Source organism: Marmota flaviventris, chromosome 1 (assembly GCF_047511675.1).
Source record: "Marmota flaviventris isolate mMarFla1 chromosome 1, mMarFla1.hap1, whole genome shotgun sequence".
Lineage (NCBI taxonomy): Eukaryota > Metazoa > Chordata > Mammalia > Rodentia > Sciuridae > Marmota > Marmota flaviventris.
Genome location: NC_092498.1, coordinates 112,957,117 through 112,980,347, shown reverse-complemented (window position 1 = coordinate 112,980,347; position 23,231 = coordinate 112,957,117). Strand labels below are relative to the sequence as shown.

Below are 23,231 nucleotides of genomic sequence, written 5' to 3'. Positions count from 1 at the left end.
GAGACAGGAAGATTGCCAGTTTGGGATCTGTCTGGGAAGTTTAGTGAGACCTTGTCTTAAAAGTAAAAATGGAAAAGCGCTGGAAATGTAGCTCAGTGGTAGAGAATCCCTGGGTTTGATTCCCAAGATGGTTTGTGGGATTGGGGGGGAAGATTCACATACTGTGTAGTTCACCATGTAGAGTATAGGATTCAGTGACTCTAGTGTATTCACAAAATTCTGTAGCCATCACTTGCCTATTTTAGAACATTTTCATCACTTCAGAAAAGAAACTTCATATCCCTTAGCTGTCACTGTCTCTTGCCCTCCATCTCTCCCAGCCCTAAGCAAATAGTAATTAATTTTCTATCTCTGTATAATTTCCTTGTTCTAGACATTTCATGTAAACATAATCCTGCTATGGCATGTAGTCTTTTGTGTTTGGCTTCTTTTATCATGTGTTCAAAGTTTATCAATATTTCATTCCTTTCTAAGACTGAACAATAATCCATTGTTTGGATACCATTTTGTTAATCCAAATGTTCATATAGTTGAACAAATAGTTTCCACCTTTTGGTTATTTCGGTAATGTTGCTGAGAACATGTATGTATAAGTTCTTATGTGTTCATACTTTTTTGTTTTCTCAGATAAATACTAGGAATGCTATTGCTGGGTCAATTGGTAAATCTGTTTTATTGTTTGAGGAAATATGAGGCTATTTTCCAAAGAGGCTGTACCATTTTATATTCCCACCAGCATCATAAGAGGGTATTTGTTTACCTTTTATAGCTATTTTTAAAATTTCTTACATGGACCATCCATTACTATTAGACCTAAGCAAATTCACATGTCTTAATTGTTTATCAGACTAACAGTAATGATTCAACTTCTTTCTTTTGTGGTGAAAGTATAACTACCACAATGCGTCCCAAGTTATGCAAGTGAGGTGTTGCAATGACCCTTGAATATTTCCTAAGGATTGTTCATGACTGTTCTTTGTAGTTTTAAAAGGAACCTTTAAAAACTTCTTAATTCAGATTGGTTGCAGACTTACCCATGATCTTGGCTTTTACTTGTGAATTTGGAATTCCTATGGCAATTTTAAATTTTTCTCAAATTCTTAAAGCAGCACTTCTGATTTTCTGATTTTATTTTATCTACTTATTTTCTTTCTTGAATTGTAAATTCTCCACTCTCCCTTAACCCCTACATCCATGTTTTTACCTTTGTTATGTTTTTATACTCCAAAATACCTTTCAGATCTTTGTCTTTCTTCTGTCTGTACTTCCACTCTTCTAACTCAAAACACCATCCTCTTCCAGTAATTGTTCCCGATTGTCTTCTTTATTCTTTCTGTCTTTTAATCCATTCACCACACAATAGTCAGCATGATCTTCATGTCACTCTTCTGTTTAAAACTGTAAATGGTATCCTGTTGTGCTTGGAATATAATCTTTACATGATCTTTTCCTTATACATTTCAACTTTAAATTGGGCTACTTTCACTCTGATTCAATATATTTTAGCTAGAATGATTTCTTCCTTTTAGTTCTTTAAATATGTCAGTCTTTCTGGAATACTGTGCTGTTATCTATACCAGAAGTTTGACCCCCCCCACATCCAAGCAAGCTTTTCTGATGTAGTCTCTTGGATCCTCTTATTCATTCTCTGTCTCAGCATCCTAATTGTTTCCTTCATCACATTTAACACACTTTGTAATTATTATCTCTCTCTGTCTGTCATTGGAACAAAAACTGCATTAGTGTAAGAACCAATACATATCAAACTATCTGACATAGGTTCTTGGGTAATTTTTGACTGCCTGCAGTGTAGTACACTGTTTTCAAAGTCTTTATTTGGTACAGAAATCAAAGGCATCACTTCTGGATGAAGACTTTTTAAATTGATTTAGTCTTTTAATGCTAAGTGGCAGATCTTCATTGTGATTATTTCCATGCTTACTAAAAATTTAGCCTTAACTGTAAAGTTAGCATATGTGTATATGATGTAACTGCTGATCAGCAGTTTACTTTTTTATTTTATTTATATATGACAGAAGAATGCATTACAAATCTTACAACAATTTACTTTGTAATTGGAATTTTAATTTTAGTGAATTGTCACTAGATGAGTACAATTCAGCTGGTCATCTTACTCTGTGATGCCTGTATGAGTTTTCTGTGCATTTTTTTCTGGGGAAGAAAATAAACCTTAAAGGACACTAAATGTGCTGGGTGTTGTGGTGCAAGCCTGTAGTCCCAGCCACTTGGGAAGTAGAGGCAGGAGGATTGCAAGTTCTAGGTTAGCTTAGGCAACATAGCAAGACCATGTCTCAAAATAAAAATTAAAAGGGGGGTGGGTGGGTAGGTGGGGCTAGGGATGTAGCCTAATGATAGAGTGCTTGCTTAGCCTGGGTTCAATCTATATTACCCCCCCCCCCCCCCCGACACACACACACACACAGACACAGAGTGCACATTGGTGTTTATTGTATAAACAATAAATTTGGTTTTGTGATGTCCAGAACTTCAATTCTTTAAAATGTTTCTCTATAACAGTCTCAACATATGTATTTTTAAATTGACACATAGTAATTGAACATATTTATGGAGTATAGTCTGCACAGTGTGATATTTCAGTACATGTATGCAATATGTAATGATCAGATCAGACTTATTATTGACATTTATCACCTCAGACATTAATCATTTCTTTGTGGGGGGGAACTTTGTGTGTTCTAAATCCTTTATTTTGATATAATCAACTGTTGTTGACCACAATTACCATATGGTGCTATAGAGCATTAGAAGTTATTCCTCCTCCTATCTAGTTTTACCTCTGTATACCTGTTAACCATCCTCTCTCCTCTCTCCCTCACCTTTTAGGCTCTGTTAGCCATTATTCTATTGTCTGTTTCTTGGAGATCAACTTGTTAGAGTCTACGTGTAAGTGAGAATATGCATTATTTGTCTTTTTTTGTGTCAGAATTATTTCACTTAAAGTAATGTCCTGTGTTTGATCCATATTAATGCAAATGATAGAATTTCATAATTATTTTTTTGTGGGGGTACCAGGGATTGAATTCAGGGGCACTTGACCACAGAGCCACATCCCCAGCCCTATTTTGTATTTTATTTAGAGACAGGGTCTCACTGAGTTACTTAGTGCCTGGCTTTTTTGCTGAGGCTGGCTTTGAATTTGCGATCCTCTTGCCTTAACCTCCCGAGTGCTGGGATTACAGGCGTGCACAACCACATCTGGCTCATTGGTTTTTTTTATGGCTCACTAAGTTGCTGAGGTTGATTTCAAACTTGCAGTCCTCCCACCTCAACCTCCTGAGTTGCTGAGTTTATAGGTGTAGGCCACTGTGCATAATACCTCTCTCCTTTTTAATTCTAACAGTTTCCCTCTTACAACATCTTTACTTCCTATTTCAAGTACCATATTCTGTTATTTCTTACCCTTAACTCTGTTTTCTTTGTAGCATTTATCAGCTAACTACTTAACATTAGATCCTGTTTGTTTCTCTTGAGGAAGACCGCTTCTTGACTTTTTATGCACAGTTGTCTTTCTAAAGCCTAGCAATGCCTGGAATATAGTAGGTATTGAGTATATTTATTGGAGTGAACAAAGGAAATAATTTTATGCCAATTTGGGTCATTATCAAATCACAAAGATTTGGTGTGGGTTTGAAGGAATGTCAAGAATGATGACTGTGACTTGGCTTATTACTGAACCCTGTGGTCTTTTCTCTAAACAGTGGATTATATCAAGCTCCTGTCCTTGATCTTCATGGCCTCTCTTTATACTTATACAGCTTAAATGCTGTTCACACACTAATGTCTCCCACATTTATATTAATATTTCCAACTTCCATCTTTTAGATCTCTAGTCTGGTTTATCTAGCACTTTACTTGGCATTTTCAACTGGATATTTGATGGGCATCTCAAATGTAATACGTCTGAAATAGAACTTATGATTCTCCTTTGTTTCTTCACTCCCGTCTTTGCATGGATGTTCCCCATCAGTAAATCCTTGCTTTCAGTTGCTGGGGCAAAAAAAAAAAAAAAAAATTGACTTCCTTTTCTTTTACATTTAATTCATGAGCTCAAATCCTGAAGATGATACTTGCAAAGTATATCCAGAATCTAGCAACATCCCACCATTTCCATTACTATTACCTTGTCTCTTGGCTGGATCATTGCAGTTACCTTCCAACTGTTTCTTCCTTTGTTTCTTTCTCATTCCCAATAGTCTAAACTATTCCCTACCTAGATTCACTAGCCAGAATAATCCTTGAAAGTAAATCATTTGATGCTCTTCTTGCTCACAATACCCCAAAACTGTTGTATGATATGGACCCTGCTACTTCTTTGATGTCCCCTGTTCTGTCATTTACACTGTCCTCTGTTTTGTCATTTACACTGTCTTATATGGTTTATATTGAATATTAACCAGGATAGCCTCTGTTTTTTGAACTTTAGCAAATCAGAATTACATGAGACTAATCTATTCAAAGAAAAAAGCAACTTAAGATAATACTTTAATAGCCTATCTTTGCATTTCTAGTAGGGTATTCTTCCCCTTTCTCTTTTTTGTTCTTAATAAAACAGGTAAGAGGAGCTGGGCACTGTAGTACACGGGAGATCCTCACACTTCAGCCTCCCCAAAAGCCAGGATTACAAATTTGAGGCCAGCTTGGGCAACTTGGCAAGGCCCCATCTCAAAAAATAAAAAGGGGTAATGGTATAGCTTGGTGAGAGAACAGTCTGGGCTCAATTCCCGGTACCTCCAAAAATAAATAAATAGATAGATAGATAGGAAGTATTAGCACAGGTGAGTATAGAATATTGGAATAACAAACAGGTTGTTCATATTTTGCTTGCTAATTATGTTTGCTTCCCATAGACAGAAGATCCATACAAACATTCTGAAAATTATAAGAATATTGTTTTCTCATTTGCAGGTTGATTTTAATTATTACTTTCATCCAAGGTTTAGCCTTTTTTGTTTTTAAACAACTATCAGTGTAAGAATGTTAGCATTTGCTACTTTTTTTTTCAGAACTAGTTTAAGTCCAGAAAGATTTTTACAAAGGCATTATCAAGTTTGGAATTGACTAGTGAGAACTGACAGGGTGACATTCAACTTTTTCTTGAGTGATTCTGTTCAGTTTTTTAGTTTGTATATGTGCAGTCCCTTTAATTAGGATATACCAATTAGGGGAAAACTATTGCCAATTTTGCTCTTTTTCTCTTTCTCTCTCTCTCTTTTAAATAAAAGATCTCAGCATAAGAGAAAGAAGAGCTTTGCCAGACACCGAAGAAGGGACGGGGATCTCTCCTCCTAATCTGGGCCTCCTGTCATGGTAAGTATAAGGAAATAAGAAAATTGGAGTTGAACTCAATTCTGACAATTCAGCTGAACACTAATCCATACTTACCCATTTCTGTTTTTGTTAGAAATCATTTTTCTTTCCCCTAGAATCTCTCTTTTATTATTAGTAATGATAGGGTACTCCAGTGTATGGAGCAGTTTCATTTCTCTTAACTTGAATTCTGTGACCTGGACACTAAGTCTCATTTTAAATCAGCTAGTGAATGGAACCAAAGAATAACATATGGTTCCTGGACTCCAGGTTTTTCATTCCTTTTCTAGGAAACTGGGCTGGAGTATAGCTCAATAGTAGCCCAAGGCTCTGGGCCCAATCCTCAGTACCAAAAGAAGAAAAAAGAAAAGAGAGAAAAAGAAATTTCTAGGAAGTAGGATATAGTGACAATGATTTTTTCATCTGAATAGTCTTTACTTTTTTTAATTGACAAAATTATGTATATTGTGTGCAATGTTCTTTGAAGTGTGTATATATTGTGGAATGGCTACATTGAGCTAGTTAACATGCGTTACCTCACAAAGCAATTCCCTATATTTCCTATGAGTCTTGCTCTCTTTCCCCCCCACCCTCCTTTCTTGCCCTTCAGTACTAGATATTGGACCCGGGGTTTAGCACATGCTTGGCAAGTGCTCAACCACTGGGTTACATCCCCAGCCTATCTATGTCTCTTCAAAGCAGTATTTTGGTTCGGTAGTAGGGCAGCAGATCTGCATTGAATCTTTGACTGAAAAGAACATATCATGGACAGTTCAGTGATTTCTGGACCATTTAGGGTCCAGGGAAGGCAGAGAAGATGGAGCAACAAGCCAACTACATTTTTATTAATCTTGAGGACATATAAACAGCACTTCAGACCTTAAGAGAAAAATGATTCTCTGTAATATTGTCCTGTTTCTACCTTATGGTGTTTCCTAGATCCAAACTGTTTCATGCTGGTGCACAAAAAAGGAATTGAAAAGACCATGTTAATTTCAAGCTTCATTAGGGATGTGTATGGAAAATGCTTTTAAAATTAAAAACATAGTAAAACAAAACAAAAAAGGTAGTTGTGCAGAAATGTCATATGAAAAAGAGGAGAAAGGTAATTGTTCCCTTCTTAAAGGTAAACTCTTTTTTTCTTAGTTTGTGGGCATTACAACTTTCTAATTTCTTGTACCCAAACATTGATGAACTTTTACTGTTAATTCTCTAGACTACATTTTATTTTACTATTGTTTCTTTCTCATTCCCAATAGTCTAAACTATTCCCTACCTAGATTCACTAGCCAGAATAATCCTTGAAAGTAAATCATTTGATGCTATTCTTGCTCACAATACCCCAAAACCATTGTATGATATGGACCCTGCTACTGTCTCAGTTTTTTTTTTTTTTTTGTGGTGCTGGGTCTCAGTTTTTAATGAATTGAAAAAAGTGTTTGCCTTGTATTTATATGGTATGCTATGCCAATGCTAATGTTTATCAAATTATGGGCTTATGAAAGCAGATCTGTTCTATATGGAGACTTTGTCCTTCATCTTATACCACATAGCTAGAAACAAATAGCATGGTCCTGTTCTTGGTGCTGCTGGGATCTCTTTGGTGCCCAACTATCTTCCTTGTGTACTTCCTGCCCCTGTGCTGCAGAAACGCTCTGGAGACACCTCTATGTGTGATTGTTGGGGAACAGCTTGACCGTGGTGCATCCTGCCCCCACATAAAACATTATAACAAAATTTTTTTAAAATTCTCATTTGTAATTCTACCACCAGAACTTATGGTTGTATGTTTTCCTAAGTAGTCCTTGTCATTCATATATCTACATATATAGTTACAATAACATAATGAAGTCTTTTGCTCATTTCATTCAATGCATTAAACGTTTTCCCATGTTGATTTACTGGATTCCTAAAGATCATTTTACTAGCTAAATAATATGTTGCAAGTTATTGAGCCTTTGATCCACTCATATGGTATATATTTAATATACCATATTATTTTAACATTCAGATTATATGTCCTTAATCCTTAGTTTTGTGTAAGAAAGGAGCATTGAATTTTGTTTTTGATGTATATTTCTGTAGTAATCTGAAGGTAACATCCTCTCCTGCCTCTTGTAATCTTAAAAGATCTAAAATGATATTTAAGTCTCTTTGAGAGACCAGGCATTATGAAAAGATATTTTTATTTTCAGTATGGAAAATCTTAAGCATAGACTATATGAGGAAAGAATTTGTAGTGAACTCTCATATATCCTCAGTTGCAGTAACTATCAGTTTATGGCTACTTGTTTTATCTGATTCCTACTCTGTGCTTCCTAGCCCTTTGAATTGTTTTGACCAAATTTCAAGGATTATAGCAAGGGAAATATATTTTCAATGACTATAAATACTAGCCCCAAGAATAGTGTATGGACAATACTGACAGTAAGAAGACCGGTGATTACTTTTACATTTTTTGAACATGAACGCTATATATATAGATTTAGTTCATAGGACTTAATTGGTCAGCAGTCTTCTCTTATGTGTTTTAAATATTTATATTTAATGTTGACTTCTCCTCTGAAGTATGTACTTAACTTTCTTACCTGCATAATTTAGCCAGTAGCAGAAACTGGCCTGAAACTGGTTGACTGATCCTTTTTCGGGATTTTGCAAGTGACCCTGCTAACTTTACAGAGCTAGGTGGAGCCAAAGAAATACCAGATTCTACATCACCTGGCATTCCTGAGTAATACCAGGAAATCAACAATGTGGAATGCATTCTTTAATACTAATGAATAAGTGCATATAGCCTAAGCAAAATCTGTTCCCAGCTTTTTATCACACCACTACTTTCCAGTTCTGCCTCTTCCCAGTTTCCCTCCCTATTAACTGTGTCAAGTTGGGTTTCCTTTTATACCTGTAAAATCACAGAGACTATAATAAAATTATGCAGTTAGTTGGTCCTAATGTTAATTAAATCTTTGAGGTTAAATGCAGTTCTGTATAAAGGGGGGACATTTTTCTTTCTTTTTTTTAAAATATTTTTTTAGAGGTTGATGGAGCTTTATTTTATTCATTTATTTATATGTGGTGCTGAGAATCGAACTCAGTGTCTCACACTTGCCAGGCAAGTACTCTACCACTGAGCTACAACCCCAACCCGGGGGGACATTTTTCTGAAGCCTTATAGGTAATATGAGCTGAGGCAGTATTTTTTAAAAAGAGCATTTATTTGATTTAACTGAAAATAAGTACTTCATGTTCTTGTCTTGCTGGCTTAATTGTCAGTTCTCATATGTTGAAAACAATTTTCTTTCAGTGTTCAGTAGCTACTTTGGTTAGGTACATTAGTCTGGATTAGCACCAAAGTGAGTGTGCTAGCAAGAATGAATAGGTAAATGGCTTCTCTTTCCCTTTTTTTCCTTTTTCCTTTTCTTTCTCTTTTTAAAAAGCCTGCTACATTATTTCAATTCTGAGCTCTTTTGAGGGTCAGTGGAAAACTGCGTCAAGGAATCACATAAAGAAATAATGAGCCTCTGTAAAATGATCTTAAAGACAGTAAAAGTTTAGGCCTTATACATTTATGTGAGTTAAAAAGCCAGTTAATGTGATGCTGAGAAGGTATGTTTAAAGTGTACTTTCAGGTAAGAATTTTTAAAAGCTGTCCCCTCTCCCTCTTTTATAGCATTTCCTACCTATTCCCTGTTGGTTCATGAGAACATTTTTCTTGATTCAGGATTCTCTCTCTTTTCCTTTTATTCCCTTTAAATGTAAACATTTAGCCTTCTTTAAGTTAAGAGATACCTTTTAATAATGAAAGTAGGATTTTTTTTAAAGCCAGTACTTATGGTAGAAAAGTGGGTTCTTTTTTTTAAAAAATCACTTCCCCCTGTTCTTTCACTCATTAATTGACTTCAAACGAAATGAGTGGAAAGGCATAATATAGTACAGATCAACACAACATTTTTTTTGTATTATTTTTTTATTTGTTTTAATTAGTTACACATGACAGTATAATGACCTTGACATATCATACATTTGAATCAGATGGGACATAATTCAACATTTTTCATCTAACAAGTTATTTTGGTGTTTATAGGAGTGGAGCCATTTACAGACTTTAGTACACTTTAGGTAATTACTCTTTCCGAGACCACTAAGCTCTGTCATATTAGCCTTATTAAAGTGCATCACTTAATTAAGTATTTTTTTTAAAAAATTTATTAGTTATTGATGGACCTTTATTCATTTATTTTTTTATATGTGGTGCTGAGAATGGAACCCAGTGCCTCACACATACTAGGCAAGCACGTTACCAACAACCCCAGCCCTCATAAAACATTTTTATTTTGGCTACATAAGAAACAAAAGTTGTTTTTTTTTTTTATAATTTTGCTTTTAAAATTATTTGATTATCAGCAACAGTTTCTTAACAGTTATCCTGGGATGCTTGTAATCCTAGGGAAATAATTTTTTTATAATAATAATAAAAGTATATTTAATTTTTTTAATACTAAATGGAAGTTTCATAATTTTTCATAGCATTTTATAAACCATTTGTAAAATTATATTTTATAATTTGAAGCTATTTAAAAATTTTAAATATCAATCTTTTTAAAGGGCCCTTAAAAAGCTCATGTCTCAAAATAAAATGGTTTAGTCAGTTTGTAGCAAAGATTGCTAGAATGATGGTTGAGGTCATTGTTAAATTCTGAATGGCTTTTTCTGTCATGGATTAACAATAGGAGAATAGTTTTGGGACAAGTTTGGCTTTTCAAATTATACAGCTTTAATTGTTACTTAGTATTAGAGTGCAGTCTGGAATAGCAGTTCTGAAACCCTTTGGTCTCAGCATCTCTTTTTACATTGATAAATTATTAAGGACTCCCAAGAGGGCTTGTTTATGTGGGTTATGTTTGCTGTGTTTACTGTAATAGAAATTAAAGCTGAGAAATCTCTCAAATGCTTATAAATTCATTTAAAAGTACGAAATTACATGGCAATATAAATATTTTTAATTAAAAATAACTTCTTATCCAAAAATTGTGTAATATTTCTGATCTCTTTAATGCTTGGTTTAATAGATGACACATTCTCATATCTACTCTCACATTCAATCTATTAAAATATGTTTTATTTCAAATGTGAGGAAAATTCAGCCATATGTAAATAGGTAGAAAAGCGAAGAATATTTTAAAAGTGTTTTAGATAATCACATGTATTTTCTTTTAATACTACACCAAAACTTGACAAGTGGTAGTTCCTTAATTTAGTTGCAGTGGTGAATCTAAAACTATAAGTGAACCTCTTTGTTCTATTTTAACCGTTTTTGATCTGTCTTGTAATTTTTTGGCAGGTGTGTGGTTCTGGGGATCAAAACCAGGGCATTGTATGTGCTAGGCAAGCACTTTACCCCTGAACTCCAGCCCTTATCTTGCACTTTTATCCATGCATGATTTAAAATATCATACATTGGTCATTAGGAAAATAATAGGTTCATTATGCAATGCAGGTCTTTCAACTGTTGACATATAGTGAATTTTTAAAACATATTTGATATATCACACACTGATTTTATCACAAAATTTTTGAGTATTGGAAAGCTATCAAATTCATGGTGGCAGATGACAGGTTTTCCAGTATTGTAATTTTTGCATAAAAAATATATTGTCATTTGGAAAACAGATCTGCCATATGGCCAAGTCTTAATTTCCACAATTTGTCCATCAGTTATTCTTTCAATTAAAAATTGTGCATAAAAAATGGCTAGTTCATTGTTAATTGAAAGTCACATAGATATTTTTCCTTGAAGCAACCATAATATCTCATATAATTTTCTCCTGCCTTTTCCAAGGTCATTTTTAGTTAAATTGGTATGTCTGCCTTGATTGTGCTAAGGTGCTCAGTTTACCCTTCTTATTCTTTTTACAGTATTAAAACAAGTGTCAACACAGTAGGAAAAAGGCAGATAATGCCTTAATATTATTGTGAAGGTGGTTTTGACCTCATAGAATCTGCAGACTTCACTTGAAGAACCACACTGATAAAAGTAGTGTAATCTTATGGTTTTATTTAACAGCAACTCTAATCCTAAGTATTGTTTATACTCCCCCCGCCCACCCCGAGGAGATTTATAACATTGTGATAAGTAGCATGTGCTAAATGTTCAGTAAATAGTGGTTATAAGTTGAACATGATGTGGTTTTTGCTGTTTTAAAAATGGTTGTGTTAAAAAAAAAAATGTACGTATGTATGAAGTCCTGGGTTCAACTCCCAACACTGCTCCCCTCCCTCCTCAAAAATCTGTGTAAACAGATTTCACTATCATTTTGAGTCAGGCTTTCTAACAGATTACATTTCTTTTGGGTCTTCCTGTAACATTACTTTTTAAAATGTGAATTAAATTGTAGTGCATTTTAGATGAGAAGTTTCTGTTCTCTTTTGAAATTTCCTTAACAGAATTAGATTTATTTGGGAATATAGGGCAGAGTAAATTAGGGCTGGTATTCATACATGTTTCATATTTGTGAAATTTAATTCTTACTTTTTCTTAAATATTCTTTCAAGATTCGATTGATGAAAATTTCACATAAAAATCAAAGGTGACACAAAGGCTGGAGTCCCAATATCTCCTTCAATGGCAGATCCCACTGTGTCACAACTTCCTCTCACTAGGCCCCACCTTTTAAAGGTACCACCACCTCCCAGTAGCACCACAGACTGGTGGCCAGCCCTTTAACATATGGACCTTTGGAGGACACTTATCCAAACCATAGTAGCAGTTAATATGTTGATGGAACAGTTTGGGGAATTAATATTTTTTTTCTTGCATTTTTTTGCCTATTTGCCTTGGTCATTGGGCTCTTACTGTGATTATGTGAGAAGACATGGCAGAAAAACTAAGTATAGATAACTAGCAGTTTTTGAAGTTATTTATTTTAAAATTTTTGGTTTTTTTAGGATGAAGAGACTCGGCACAGTCTTGAGTGCATTCAGGCCAATCAGATCTTTCCCAGGAAGCAGCTGATTCGGGAGGATGAGAATCTTCAGGTAATCATAGGCCACTTTGGATTGTAATATGTATTTAGCATCATAGTAATGATGTAGCAGAGCTAATGGATTAAAGGGATGGACTTATAAACATATATTTTTTTAAGCCATACCTATAGAAATGCAAGCTGGAAACCATTCTAGCAAGACTTATGTTCTTAGAATTCATTATTTGAGATGATGTTCTCTATCATTCCTTTAGGAGTCCAGGATTTGAATAATTATATTTGAATTAGGTGGGTATAATCTCGTCCTCTTTACTTATGTACTGTACTTTAAACTTGGATGACAGTGCATCCTCTTTAAATGGACCACTGTCATCCAAGTTTATCTATTTATCTATTATCTATTTATCTATTCACCCGACCTTTGTTTAAAGACTTGGCCTTAATTGCTTCAGAACTCTGAAGAGTTTCTTCATTTTGAAGGTTCCTTTCCTTGAACTTCATGGAGAGAGCACAGAGTATGTGGGTCGTGCTGAGGATGCCATCATTGCCCTTTCAAATTATAGACTTCACATCAAGTTCAAGGAGTCTCTTGTTAATGTAAGTGATTACTAACTACTATCTCTAAGGTAGACATAGAAAGTTTAAGTTGAAAAAACTTTGTAATGTACTCAGAGACATACAAGATTGGGGTGTGTGCAAGCATTGTGTGCTCTGCTTTTCTCTGTTTTGCACTCGAAGGACATTTAGTTAGTCAGCAATTCTTATGCCTTATTTAAAATGATGTATTTAGTTGTCAGCTGAGGTGTTCAATGTTTAGTTAAAACTGAATAATTTGCACTAAGTAATGCCTTATGTTAAGCTTTATAAAAGTACAGAGTCTGAATAAGCTTTTATTCCTCAATTGTTAGTAGTTACCAACTACTTCAGTTGAGTTAATTTCCTGGGCCTTAATGTCAGATGGTATGTGCTTTGAGCTCACTGAAGACTCATTATAGGATGAAATTACTCTAATGGCTCCTAAGTGGTATAAGTATAGATGTTAAGTGCAATGTTTATTTGCATAATGGACCATATATTACCGAAGAAAAGGAATTCTCAAGGGTATACTTACCCTTTTTCAATTATGAGGGTCTTTTCAGTGAACTGGATCTTTCAGTGTACTGCTGTCATTAGTAGATTTAAATGAAACCCACAGAGGCACAAAAGTTGTACTTGCACAAAACAAATGCATTCTTCATTTGCTAGTATTGTGGTTTTCTGCATGTCAGTGCTAGCGCAGAGAAATATATTATAACACCTAATAAGAGGTCAGTATTATATCCCATTCAGATTGTGTTTTGGTTTTTATTTTGTGGTTATTTGAGATCTGTCACTTTTATTTATTTTACTCACCAGTCCAAAAGTTACCCAAATCCTCTTTGATTTACCATGAGTCAGTGGCTGCCATTTTCTTAGTATGTGTTATCTAATTTAATCTAATCTCTTTTTGTAGTTAAGCATTTATGTCCAGGAGCCCTTTTGACCTGAATTCCTCTGGATTCTAGATTTGGGCTACAATCTTAGCTGTTACATCAATTTTCTGTCCATCAGTTAAAAGTATGTGCCAAATTCATCAAGGAATGAGGCAATACTTATCTTCCATACCGTATAGCATTATGATCAGGAGGGTCCATTTGGATTTGAGTGTATGATGGAAAAGAAAAGGTGGAAATTCTAAAATCTCAGCCATCAAAAATTTCCCATCATCTACTATGGAAGTAATAATTAATAGAACTACACAATTTAATTTTGTGTTCTTTCAGTGTTTTAAATGGATGGAATCAATGAAGTTATTTCAGTAAAAGTAAATTGCATGTGAAAATGATAGAGTTTCATGTCATTGCATTTTCCCATGCCATACTGTATTATCAGCATTTGGGGTTTTAACTGGTTTTAGATCTATTTTGGGAATGGTTGGTTGGAGAGTCTTGCCATTCACTATCTTAAAGCCCTTCAGTGTTTCTTTTCTATTTCTAAGATGAAAATCAAATTACTTTGCATGATGTAAGACAGTGATCTTTGAGTCCCTGCTAGCTTTTCTATGTTCTCCTTCCCTCTTCTCACCTTTTGTACTAGTAAAACCAGCCTCCTTGGACTGGTCAGTCATACGTCATAATTCTCTTTACTTGAGTTTTACTTCTTATCTCTCCCTTCTTTCCTCCTCAGCAAACGTCTCTTCATCTCTGAAAACCCACTTCAGGTGATAACTTCCTCTAAAAAGCCTTGCTCAGTCCTCGTTCCTTTCCTGACAGTTAATTATAGTCATGTGGCCTCTTCTTTATCTTGAACATATCTTTACAATATTTACTAGGCATATTGTAATTTTTTGGTTTTCATCTTTGTATCTCCAGGATCCAGCTTGTTTCCTGATGCTTTGCTATCTAATAGATATTAAGTTAATTGAAGTTACTATGAATTTGAAAAAGACATTGAACAATTTTTTCCCCTTTTTGAATTTATAGTTCATTTTAAAACAATGTATTTCTGTGGGAATAGGCCTGTATATTTTGTGTGTATGTGTGGTTTTTGTCTCAAATAGTAGCTCTATGTGTAGGTTGTTTACTGGAATTGTGGGTCCCTTTTACAGATGAAGTATTATGCTTAAGGAAACTTACCACTGCTCTTACTTTTGGACCCAGTTCCTCATATACATGTTTTCTCTAGCATTATAATTCTAAGGCTTAGAGCCTACATGCCACTTAAAAGCCCAAAATAATGGCTTTGCACAAAAAGATGGTTGTGCAAAAATATTTTGACATTGTAGTGTCTATAAACACTTCCTATTTAGATAGATCAACCTTTCTCATACTAATATGTTAATCTCATCATAGCATTAGATTTTTGGAACCTCAAGTTATTCCAGGAAACACTGACTTCTCCTGCATCAGACGTGGGTGGAGATCAGAGGGTTATTGATGGTGTTGTTTCTCACCTCCCTCCCTTTGTCCTTTCCTCAGCAAATAAATACTTTAGTAAAATATAGGAGATCAAGAAACCCCTGTTAAATGTGTTTGATTTGGATGTAATAATCTTTAAGCCATCAGTATCTAAACGTGCCTTTCTGTGTTGTAGCATGCCCCACTTTACATCATTTAGCACTTTAGAAAATGACTTGCCATCAAGTTTTAAAAAGCTACCTGATATCATGTATTCTCTTTTAATTTCACAGCACATTGAGTAAAATGTGTCAGTAGATTTAGATACTATGAACATCATTACCTTAATCTACACACATATTCACTAAATATCAAGGTTCCAATTCCTAGGGTAAACAATCTCTGTAATAGAGTTCGTTTGTAACATTTAATGTATGAATTGCTTCCATTCTTAGTTTTTTTCCAAAACTATATTTTTACATATATGCAGGTATATTTCTTTGAAACTTAGATAATATATAAACAAAGAAATTTTATGAAAGTTTAAAACAATTTTTTGTTGTATAATTCAATAGACTGCTTCTCAATCTGCTGCTTCTGAAATCCCAGTAAGTAGCATGAGAATCCTAGGTGTTACTGTACCTGTGCTTGGAACAAATTGGTTTTGAGTGTCAGATGTACACTTTGCAAATCAGCAAAATGTGTCTTCTCTGCATGATTTGCTTCCCTGTTCTAGTGGTATGCTTTGATGAGAACAGATTGTGGGGTGAAGATTAAGGCCCACAGTTTATACATAAATGATGGAAATGTAATCTGAGTTTTAGCCAGAAATAATTTGTAAAATCAACATTTGTATTTAAGAGGACATTAAACTTCTATTTTTCAAGCCAATCTGTCAGTGCCTGTTAGGAAAAAAGTGTGGAAGTATAGTAGTTTAGAACACCTTTTCTTTGCACTTTGCATTTTCCTTCAACAATCACCTTCATTCCCCATACTACCAGGAGGAGGTTATTGTTAATACTTGAGTATATTTTGGCTTAGCATTCATATAATAGTTGAAGCATCTGAAATCAGGGCTGGAAGGAGATAGCTTGCGTATATGTATTTTTCCTCCTCTGATTAGATTAGGTGCCTAGATATTCCATTTTATTTTATATTTTATCATTAGAATTATTATTTTTTCTGTGTTACTGTCAGTTTTACTTCATATGTACAAATTAATATTTCTCATTCAGATTATGAAAAGAGTGCTTGTTTTTAAAAAGGTAGAAATTATTCCACTTCTAAATCCTGGTGCTTGAAAATAATACACATGCACACACACACACACACACACACACCCAGAATGAATTCAAGAGTTAAACTAGAGTATGTTGATGTCAGATCCCTCATGAATATGACAGTACTATGGGTCTTTAATACCTATGCATGTCTATTAAATTTTTAAATTGCTTCTTTTTTGCTTTTGTGGATTGATGCTCTTGGGTTTTGGTGCCTGTAAAGTGTAACTTTTGGCCTTTTGAGGATTTGATTAACAGTACCAAGTGTTTTATGCATTGTTTGAGCATGAGTTTGGTGGAATTTGTTAGACCAAATGCACTATAAAAAGATAGAATTACCTGACAAGTAGAAGATGGAAGAGAAAGAAGCAAAAAGAAAATGAGTTGTTTGAAACATCGAATCATTGGTCTGGAGAAGGTTTGAAAGTGATTTTCTATTTCCTTTGCAGATGGAATTGCCTCTGAGGAATCTTTATTTTAAATTCTGTTTTTCTCCTGATGATCCCTGGTGGAGAAACCAAATTTTTGTTTTTGGAAGTAAAGTGAAGGAAATCTCGTATTAAACAGAAGGGCAGTCAGTCTTAGGGGAAGAAAGAAAGTCACACCATATGTGGTCGAAGGAACCTGGGTTAAAAGGCAGCGTGGATTCTAACCCAGACTTTGCTGCTTGCTTATAGTGTATTTCAACCAACCTGGGCTAGGAAATAGACTGGGCTTGAATATTTGATTCTTTGTTTATGAGGTTGAGTAGTGCATATGTTTAGTCATAGAAATGGTAAGAGATCCTTTCCATAGGTGAGAAATGTTAAGAAAACTAGAGCCATGTGGTAGGTCTTAAAGTAGAAAAACAGTATAGTTGAATGTCAAAGAGGAAAAGATGGCAAATTCTGCCTTTTTAGAAGGAAGAGAGGACAAATCAGAGAGGACAAACGGAGAAGTGAAAAAAGGAAGCATTTATTGATACAGAATTAGGTGTTTCTCTTTTAAATGTCCTTGTTCTTGCTACATATTAAACTCCCCTGCAGGTGATAGTTTGCATGAGTATTAAAATCCGCTTTTCTGTATATCTGACTTGAGAACACATTGTTGGTTTTGGTGTCTTGTCTAGCTCTAATCTGATTTGAAACATAGAACCAACGTTTTTATTATTATTCTTTAAAACTGCAGTGTTAAGATTCATACAAATTTTATTGAATGCACTTTAGGTAGCAGATATTTTGCATGCTCTGGGGGGTTTTAATTCTTATTCTGGGAGTTTGGACTCAGGCCCTTGGGCTCTGGTCCAATAGTAGAAATGTAAAGCTTCTCTATTGTTTGTAATAATGTAGCACAGGCTGATAACATTCTCCCAACAGCTAATAGCATAAGTGTTTTTTACCTTTTCTAGCTATAAGGAAAGGCAATTGAAGAGGACCTGGGATGCAGGTGACTACTGGGAGAGCAGCCTCTCCGTGTGGATTTTTAAAACTATCACTTCACCCCAGGTCTTGTACATGAGACCTAGTAAATTGTGACCATCTGAAATTTAGAAAGCAGAGGCTGGTGGCATATAAGGGGTCTGGAGGTTCATTCAAGGAAGCCAGGAAGCAGGCAAATTTTTAATTGGTAAAATTTTAGAAAAACAAGCCTAGAATTCAGGCTTCTCATTTGCCTGTCAGCTAGCCACTTTTTGTGGGGGTGGGGGTGGGCGTTGAGTGGGCAAGGTAGAATGAGAATCCTAGGTGGTTACTGCACCTGTGCTTGGAACAAATTGGTTTTGAGTGTCAGATGTACACTTTTTAAGCCATCAGTATCTAAATGTATAGTTGGAGTATATTTAATAAATAAATAAAGTGATGAGAGTCTATTACAGGGCACCAAAAGGACTGGCCTGAGAACAAATTAGTGTCATCTTCTAATCTCTATCTTCTTAATCTCCATGTTCCTTCTTTATAATTTATCTCTACTGACATTTTTTTTTTCTTTCCTTCTTAGATGTACAGGTCTTGAAAGAATTTTAGCCACATCGGCTGCAGTTTCTCACAACACCTTGGGGTTAAGGACTTAAACAAAAACCGAGAGCCAAAAGTTTCTTTTTTTTCTCAGAACACAGGCAAGATTTCTTAGTCTTTGTCCTTATTCCCAGTTTTACTACAACTGTAAGGGAATTTTTATAGATTATAGATTTAGAAGCAAGAGGCTTTAGCCCTGAGGTAAAAACTCACAGCCATTCATCTGAGCAATATTATTTTGTTTTCTTCTCTTTTTTAATCCCTGCCCCAGTTTCTGTTTCTTTGTTTCAGATTTCCAGCATTGGGCTTCTTTTGATCTCTGCATCCTTGTTCTCAGAGTTCTCTGCTGACTATGGCAGCTGCATGGTGAGGAAGGGTTTTCAGAAAGCCTGTTTCTGAAACTGATTCAGCTGACATGAGGGCCACCCTGTGCAGGCAGAACTCTTGTCTCTGCTTTGGAGGAGGCTGTATCCTTCTCAAGCTAACCAAGAATTGTTGGGAGGCTGCTTGCAACTCCTAGAGCCAAATTTTGGCTGGGCTTGATATAGTGTAAAAGACAAGTGATCCACTACTTTTCCAAGGGATAAAAATTTCCACTTATTAATTTACCAGCCTCTGTTTTGAAGGCTTGGAAACTGCTTTTTGAAGCCAGTTATTGAGTCAGGATGATTTCAGGGACAGAGGGAGAAGGATCCTCATGTCACCCTTCAGATTTGCACCCCGTTCAGATGCTTTCCCTCCTGTCTCTGATCCTATTCACTATTCGTACAATCCTGTGTTCAAGTACACTCTGTTGATCAGATCTTCAGGGGGAGAACCATTACAGCCTGCTCAGATCTCTCAAGCCCTACTTGTCAAACAGGGTTCTTCAACTGGTCTTTTGAAGCAAGTTGTACCTACTGTCTTGACCGCTGTGTGACCTTCTCCCTTCCTTCTGATTCCTGTGGGTCTATCCTGCTGAGCTGAGAGCTGGACCAGGAGCTACTGTCCTGTTGTTTCTTCTTTGCAACCTACAGGCAGTTCAGACTTCCAGCTTTTTCACAAGCCTCCTTTCTGCCACCAAGCCATAAGCCCACTCCATTTGTCAATATTCCAATAGAGTCTCACTTGCACTGTGTTCTGTGATTCTTTATTATAAGTAAGACTGGACTATTACTCCAGTACCCTTCAGTTTCTGTGTCATTGCAAATCATAGGCAGCAAAAAACTGTAAAAGTAGTACTTTGAGAGATGAGCTTGTGAGTTTGATGTTCAAGGTGGTTCCTCCCCTTTGTTCCTCCCTTGCCATGACATGGCTTGAGGCTATTTATGTAGAATAAGGAAAGCCCTAATTTACTTTGTAGTTGATCACTTGGGTACTATTAATTCTGCTAAATTTACAGGGTTTTTTTTTTTTGCTTCTTCCCCCTGGAGATCTTTCTAATCAGTCTTGCTGGGTACATTGAAGAACCTTTTTGACTAAGGGACTTCATCTTTTTAAATTACAGGTTCCATTACAGCTTATAGAAAGCGTTGAATGCCGAGATATATTTCAGCTTCATTTGACTTGCAAAGACTGCAAAGTTATAAGGTATGTTTGTGCAGTTTGTTTTTTTTTTTGTGGAAAATGTTTTTTAAAGAATGAAGGGGCCAGGGTTGTGGCTCAGTGGTAGAGTGCTTGCCTATCATGGGTGAGGCACTGGGTTCATTCCCCAGCACAACGTAAAAACAAACAAACAAACAAAATAAAGATATTGTGTCCATCTACACCTTAAAAAAATGAATATATGGTTTGGTAAACGTGGCAAAATATCTTCTTGAAAGTAAGCGCTGTTAGGAATATTTTCTGAGTAGTTCCTACAATATTTTTTTGAATATTTTGCTTATGTTGACAAATGCTTTATTTTTCATTTGGAAATAATTTCAAGTTTTTTAAAGTGCAAAAATAAAAACAGCATAAAAGGTGAATAGTACAACAGATGAACAACAGATTCACCTGTAGTTAACACTTTACCCCAATTTGCTTTATCATTCCCAGAACCCTTCTGAGTATTATGATGTGTGTGTGTTTTGGTGGGGGGGGGTGTGGGAGGGGAGGAGAGTTTCCTGAACAAATTGAGAGTAAGTGGCGTAAACATGATTCTTAATCCCAAAATACTTTAGAGTGCTTTCTTAAGAATAGGGATGTTTTCTTCCATAACCATGGTATCATTCTGAACATCACAGTTTTACATTGGTAATACTGTTATCCAGTCTACTATCCATGTTCCCTTTTTAAAAAAATTTTAGTTGTAAGTGGACACAATGCCTTTATTTTTATTAATTTATTTTTATGTGGTGCTGAGGATCGAATCCAGTCCCTCACCTGTACTAGGCGAGCGCTCTGCTACTGAGCCACAACCCCAGCCCCAAATCCATGTTCCAATTTTGATAGTTGACCCACCTCATTCAGTGTGGGAATCCAGTGTAGCTCAGATAATAAATACATTTAGTTGCCATAATTCAATAGCTTTCTTTTAATCTGGAACATTTTCCACAACAGCCTTTCTTTGTCTTTTGTGACATCTACATTTTGAAGAATATGGTCTTTTCTTTTAATAGAATGTTTCTTATTTTGTGTTTGTCCTATGTTTCATCAAGATTAAATTGATGTTATACATTCCCAGCTGGAATACTGTGTATTCAGTTGGAATTTTGTATTGTGTCCTTTTCAGGGCATTATTGTGTTACATCCAGAGGTGAACAGTCTACTTGTCCCTCATTGGTGAATTTTGATTATTTCAGTCAAGCCGTCATCTGATTTGTGTGTAATTTCTATATTTTCTTCCTTACAACTAATATAGTCTAGGGAAACACTCTGAGAAAATGTCTTGCTTCTCATCAAAACTTCTCCATAAATTTACCACTCATTGATTATTTTTATCTCATCTAATTTTAACTATAATGGTTGCGGAATGATATCTGAAATGTGCCTTTTAAATCTAGTAGCTCTAGAAATTTTAAATTCTGAACATGTTTATTTTATCCCTTTGACCTGTTTTGAGATACCAATAAGCATTGTATGTCAGCATGTCGATGAGTCAGATTGATTGGGACAAGGAAGAGGTATAAATGCTGTCCTTATTAGTTTTCAAGTAAATATTTAAGTTGCATGTTAGCCAGTGAGATTTGGTTTACTTATGATGATAGTGACTATCACTCATAGTTTTACAAAGTTTGCTTATTAATTACTCAGTCTTAAACCTCAAATACTTAATTGCTAAAAAAAAGTTTGCATTTATTATTTTAACCTCTTAATTGTACATAATGAAAATTGCAATTGATAAAATAGAATTTGTTTTGTTCTCTGCATGTTCACAGCTGAAAATTTCAATGTAATCTGTCTTATTTGTATCCAGACATGCTGATTTGTCCTCATTGCTAAACAGACAAATTTTGATTACTCCTGGCTAAAAGTAGTATTTGTTTTTTTTTTTTTTTTTTTAACCTTGGCCTAAAATGTCATAACAAAACTAAAAGGACTCTTCTAAATATATTTCTTGAAAGGGACAACCATAATACTGATTGAAGAAGTAGAATGAAATCTCGTTCTGAAAGACAATAACTGCAATTTTATTTTAATTATTATAATTAATCATTATAAGGAGAGGTTTCATTAGATTATCAGATTTTCCAACGTCCAGCTCTCGTCTTTTTTAAAAAAAATATTTATTTATTTTTTAGGTGTAGATGGACACAACACAATGCCTTTATTTTTATGTGGTGCTAGGATCGAACCTGGGTCCCGCCCGTTCGAGGCGAGCACTCTACCACTGAGCCACAATACCAGCCCCAAGCTCTCGTCTTTTTGATATTTTGCACTGCTGGCTAAAAATTTTTGGAACTGTTTTTTATTATAAACAGTAGTGAATATGTAAATGATTGCCTTTGATGCTTTCTGTTCAGTTAGTACTTCACTATAAATAGACACTCTTAAAATGATGCCTTTTCTTAGATTTCATAGTCAGCTGTCATCTGATTATATTCATACTTGTTTGACTTTACAAAGGTGTCAGTTCTCAACCTTTGAACAGTGTCAAGATTGGCTTAAGCGACTGAACAATGCAATCCGACCACCTGCTAAAATAGAAGATCTCTTCTCATTTGCATACCATGCTTGGTGCATGGAGGTCTACGCCAGTGAAAAAGAGCAACATGGAGACCTGTGCAGACCAGGTAACCCTTTCTAAAATGGGGCTGGAGGTAACCTTAATACAAAATGGGGTGTCTTAGTACTCTTATATTCCAATCAATGTATATTTTATGGATCATAGTAGGTGCCTATTTTCTTCTAATCCTTTTAAGAACATATTGTTGTCAGGGGAAGGAAGAATAAAAGATTTGGTATTGTGTTCTATACCTAAAAGCAACCATAATAAGGTTCATGGGTATTATGGAATCCCATTTGAAGGGAGTTGCGAGTTTTGTGTATAAGTTTGGGAAGACTTCACATTAAAATGACTTTTGAGCCGGGTGAGGTAGCACACACCTTTAATCTTAGTGACTTCGGGTGACTGAAGCAGGAGGATCATGAGTTCAAAGCCAGCCTCAGCAACTTAGTGAGGCCCTAAGGAACTCAGGGAGACCTTGCCTCTAAACAAAATATAAAAAAGGACTGAGGATGTGGCTCAGTGGTTAAGGACCTCTGGGTTCAATCCCCAGTCCAAAAAAAAAAAAAAAAAGGGCTTTTGAGTAG

General features: G+C 35.2%; 1 protein-coding gene across 6 annotated transcripts in view; it reads left to right on the top strand.

Annotated features, from left to right (window-relative positions):
* The window catches only part of Mtmr3 (myotubularin related protein 3), a 127,294-nt gene that overhangs the window by 70,064 nt on the left and 33,999 nt on the right, over positions 1-23,231 (top strand). For all 6 annotated transcript variants that reach the window (XM_071614849.1, XM_071614848.1, XM_071614847.1 and 3 more), the window contains 5 exons: positions 5,265-5,349; positions 12,295-12,384; positions 12,813-12,929; positions 20,005-20,087; positions 22,545-22,711. In XM_071614849.1, coding sequence (XP_071470950.1) covers positions 5,347-5,349; positions 12,295-12,384; positions 12,813-12,929; positions 20,005-20,087; positions 22,545-22,711 — 460 coding nt within the window. In that variant the 5' untranslated portion in view covers positions 5,265-5,346. The remainder of the gene's footprint in view (positions 1-5,264; positions 5,350-12,294; positions 12,385-12,812; positions 12,930-20,004; positions 20,088-22,544; positions 22,712-23,231) is intronic.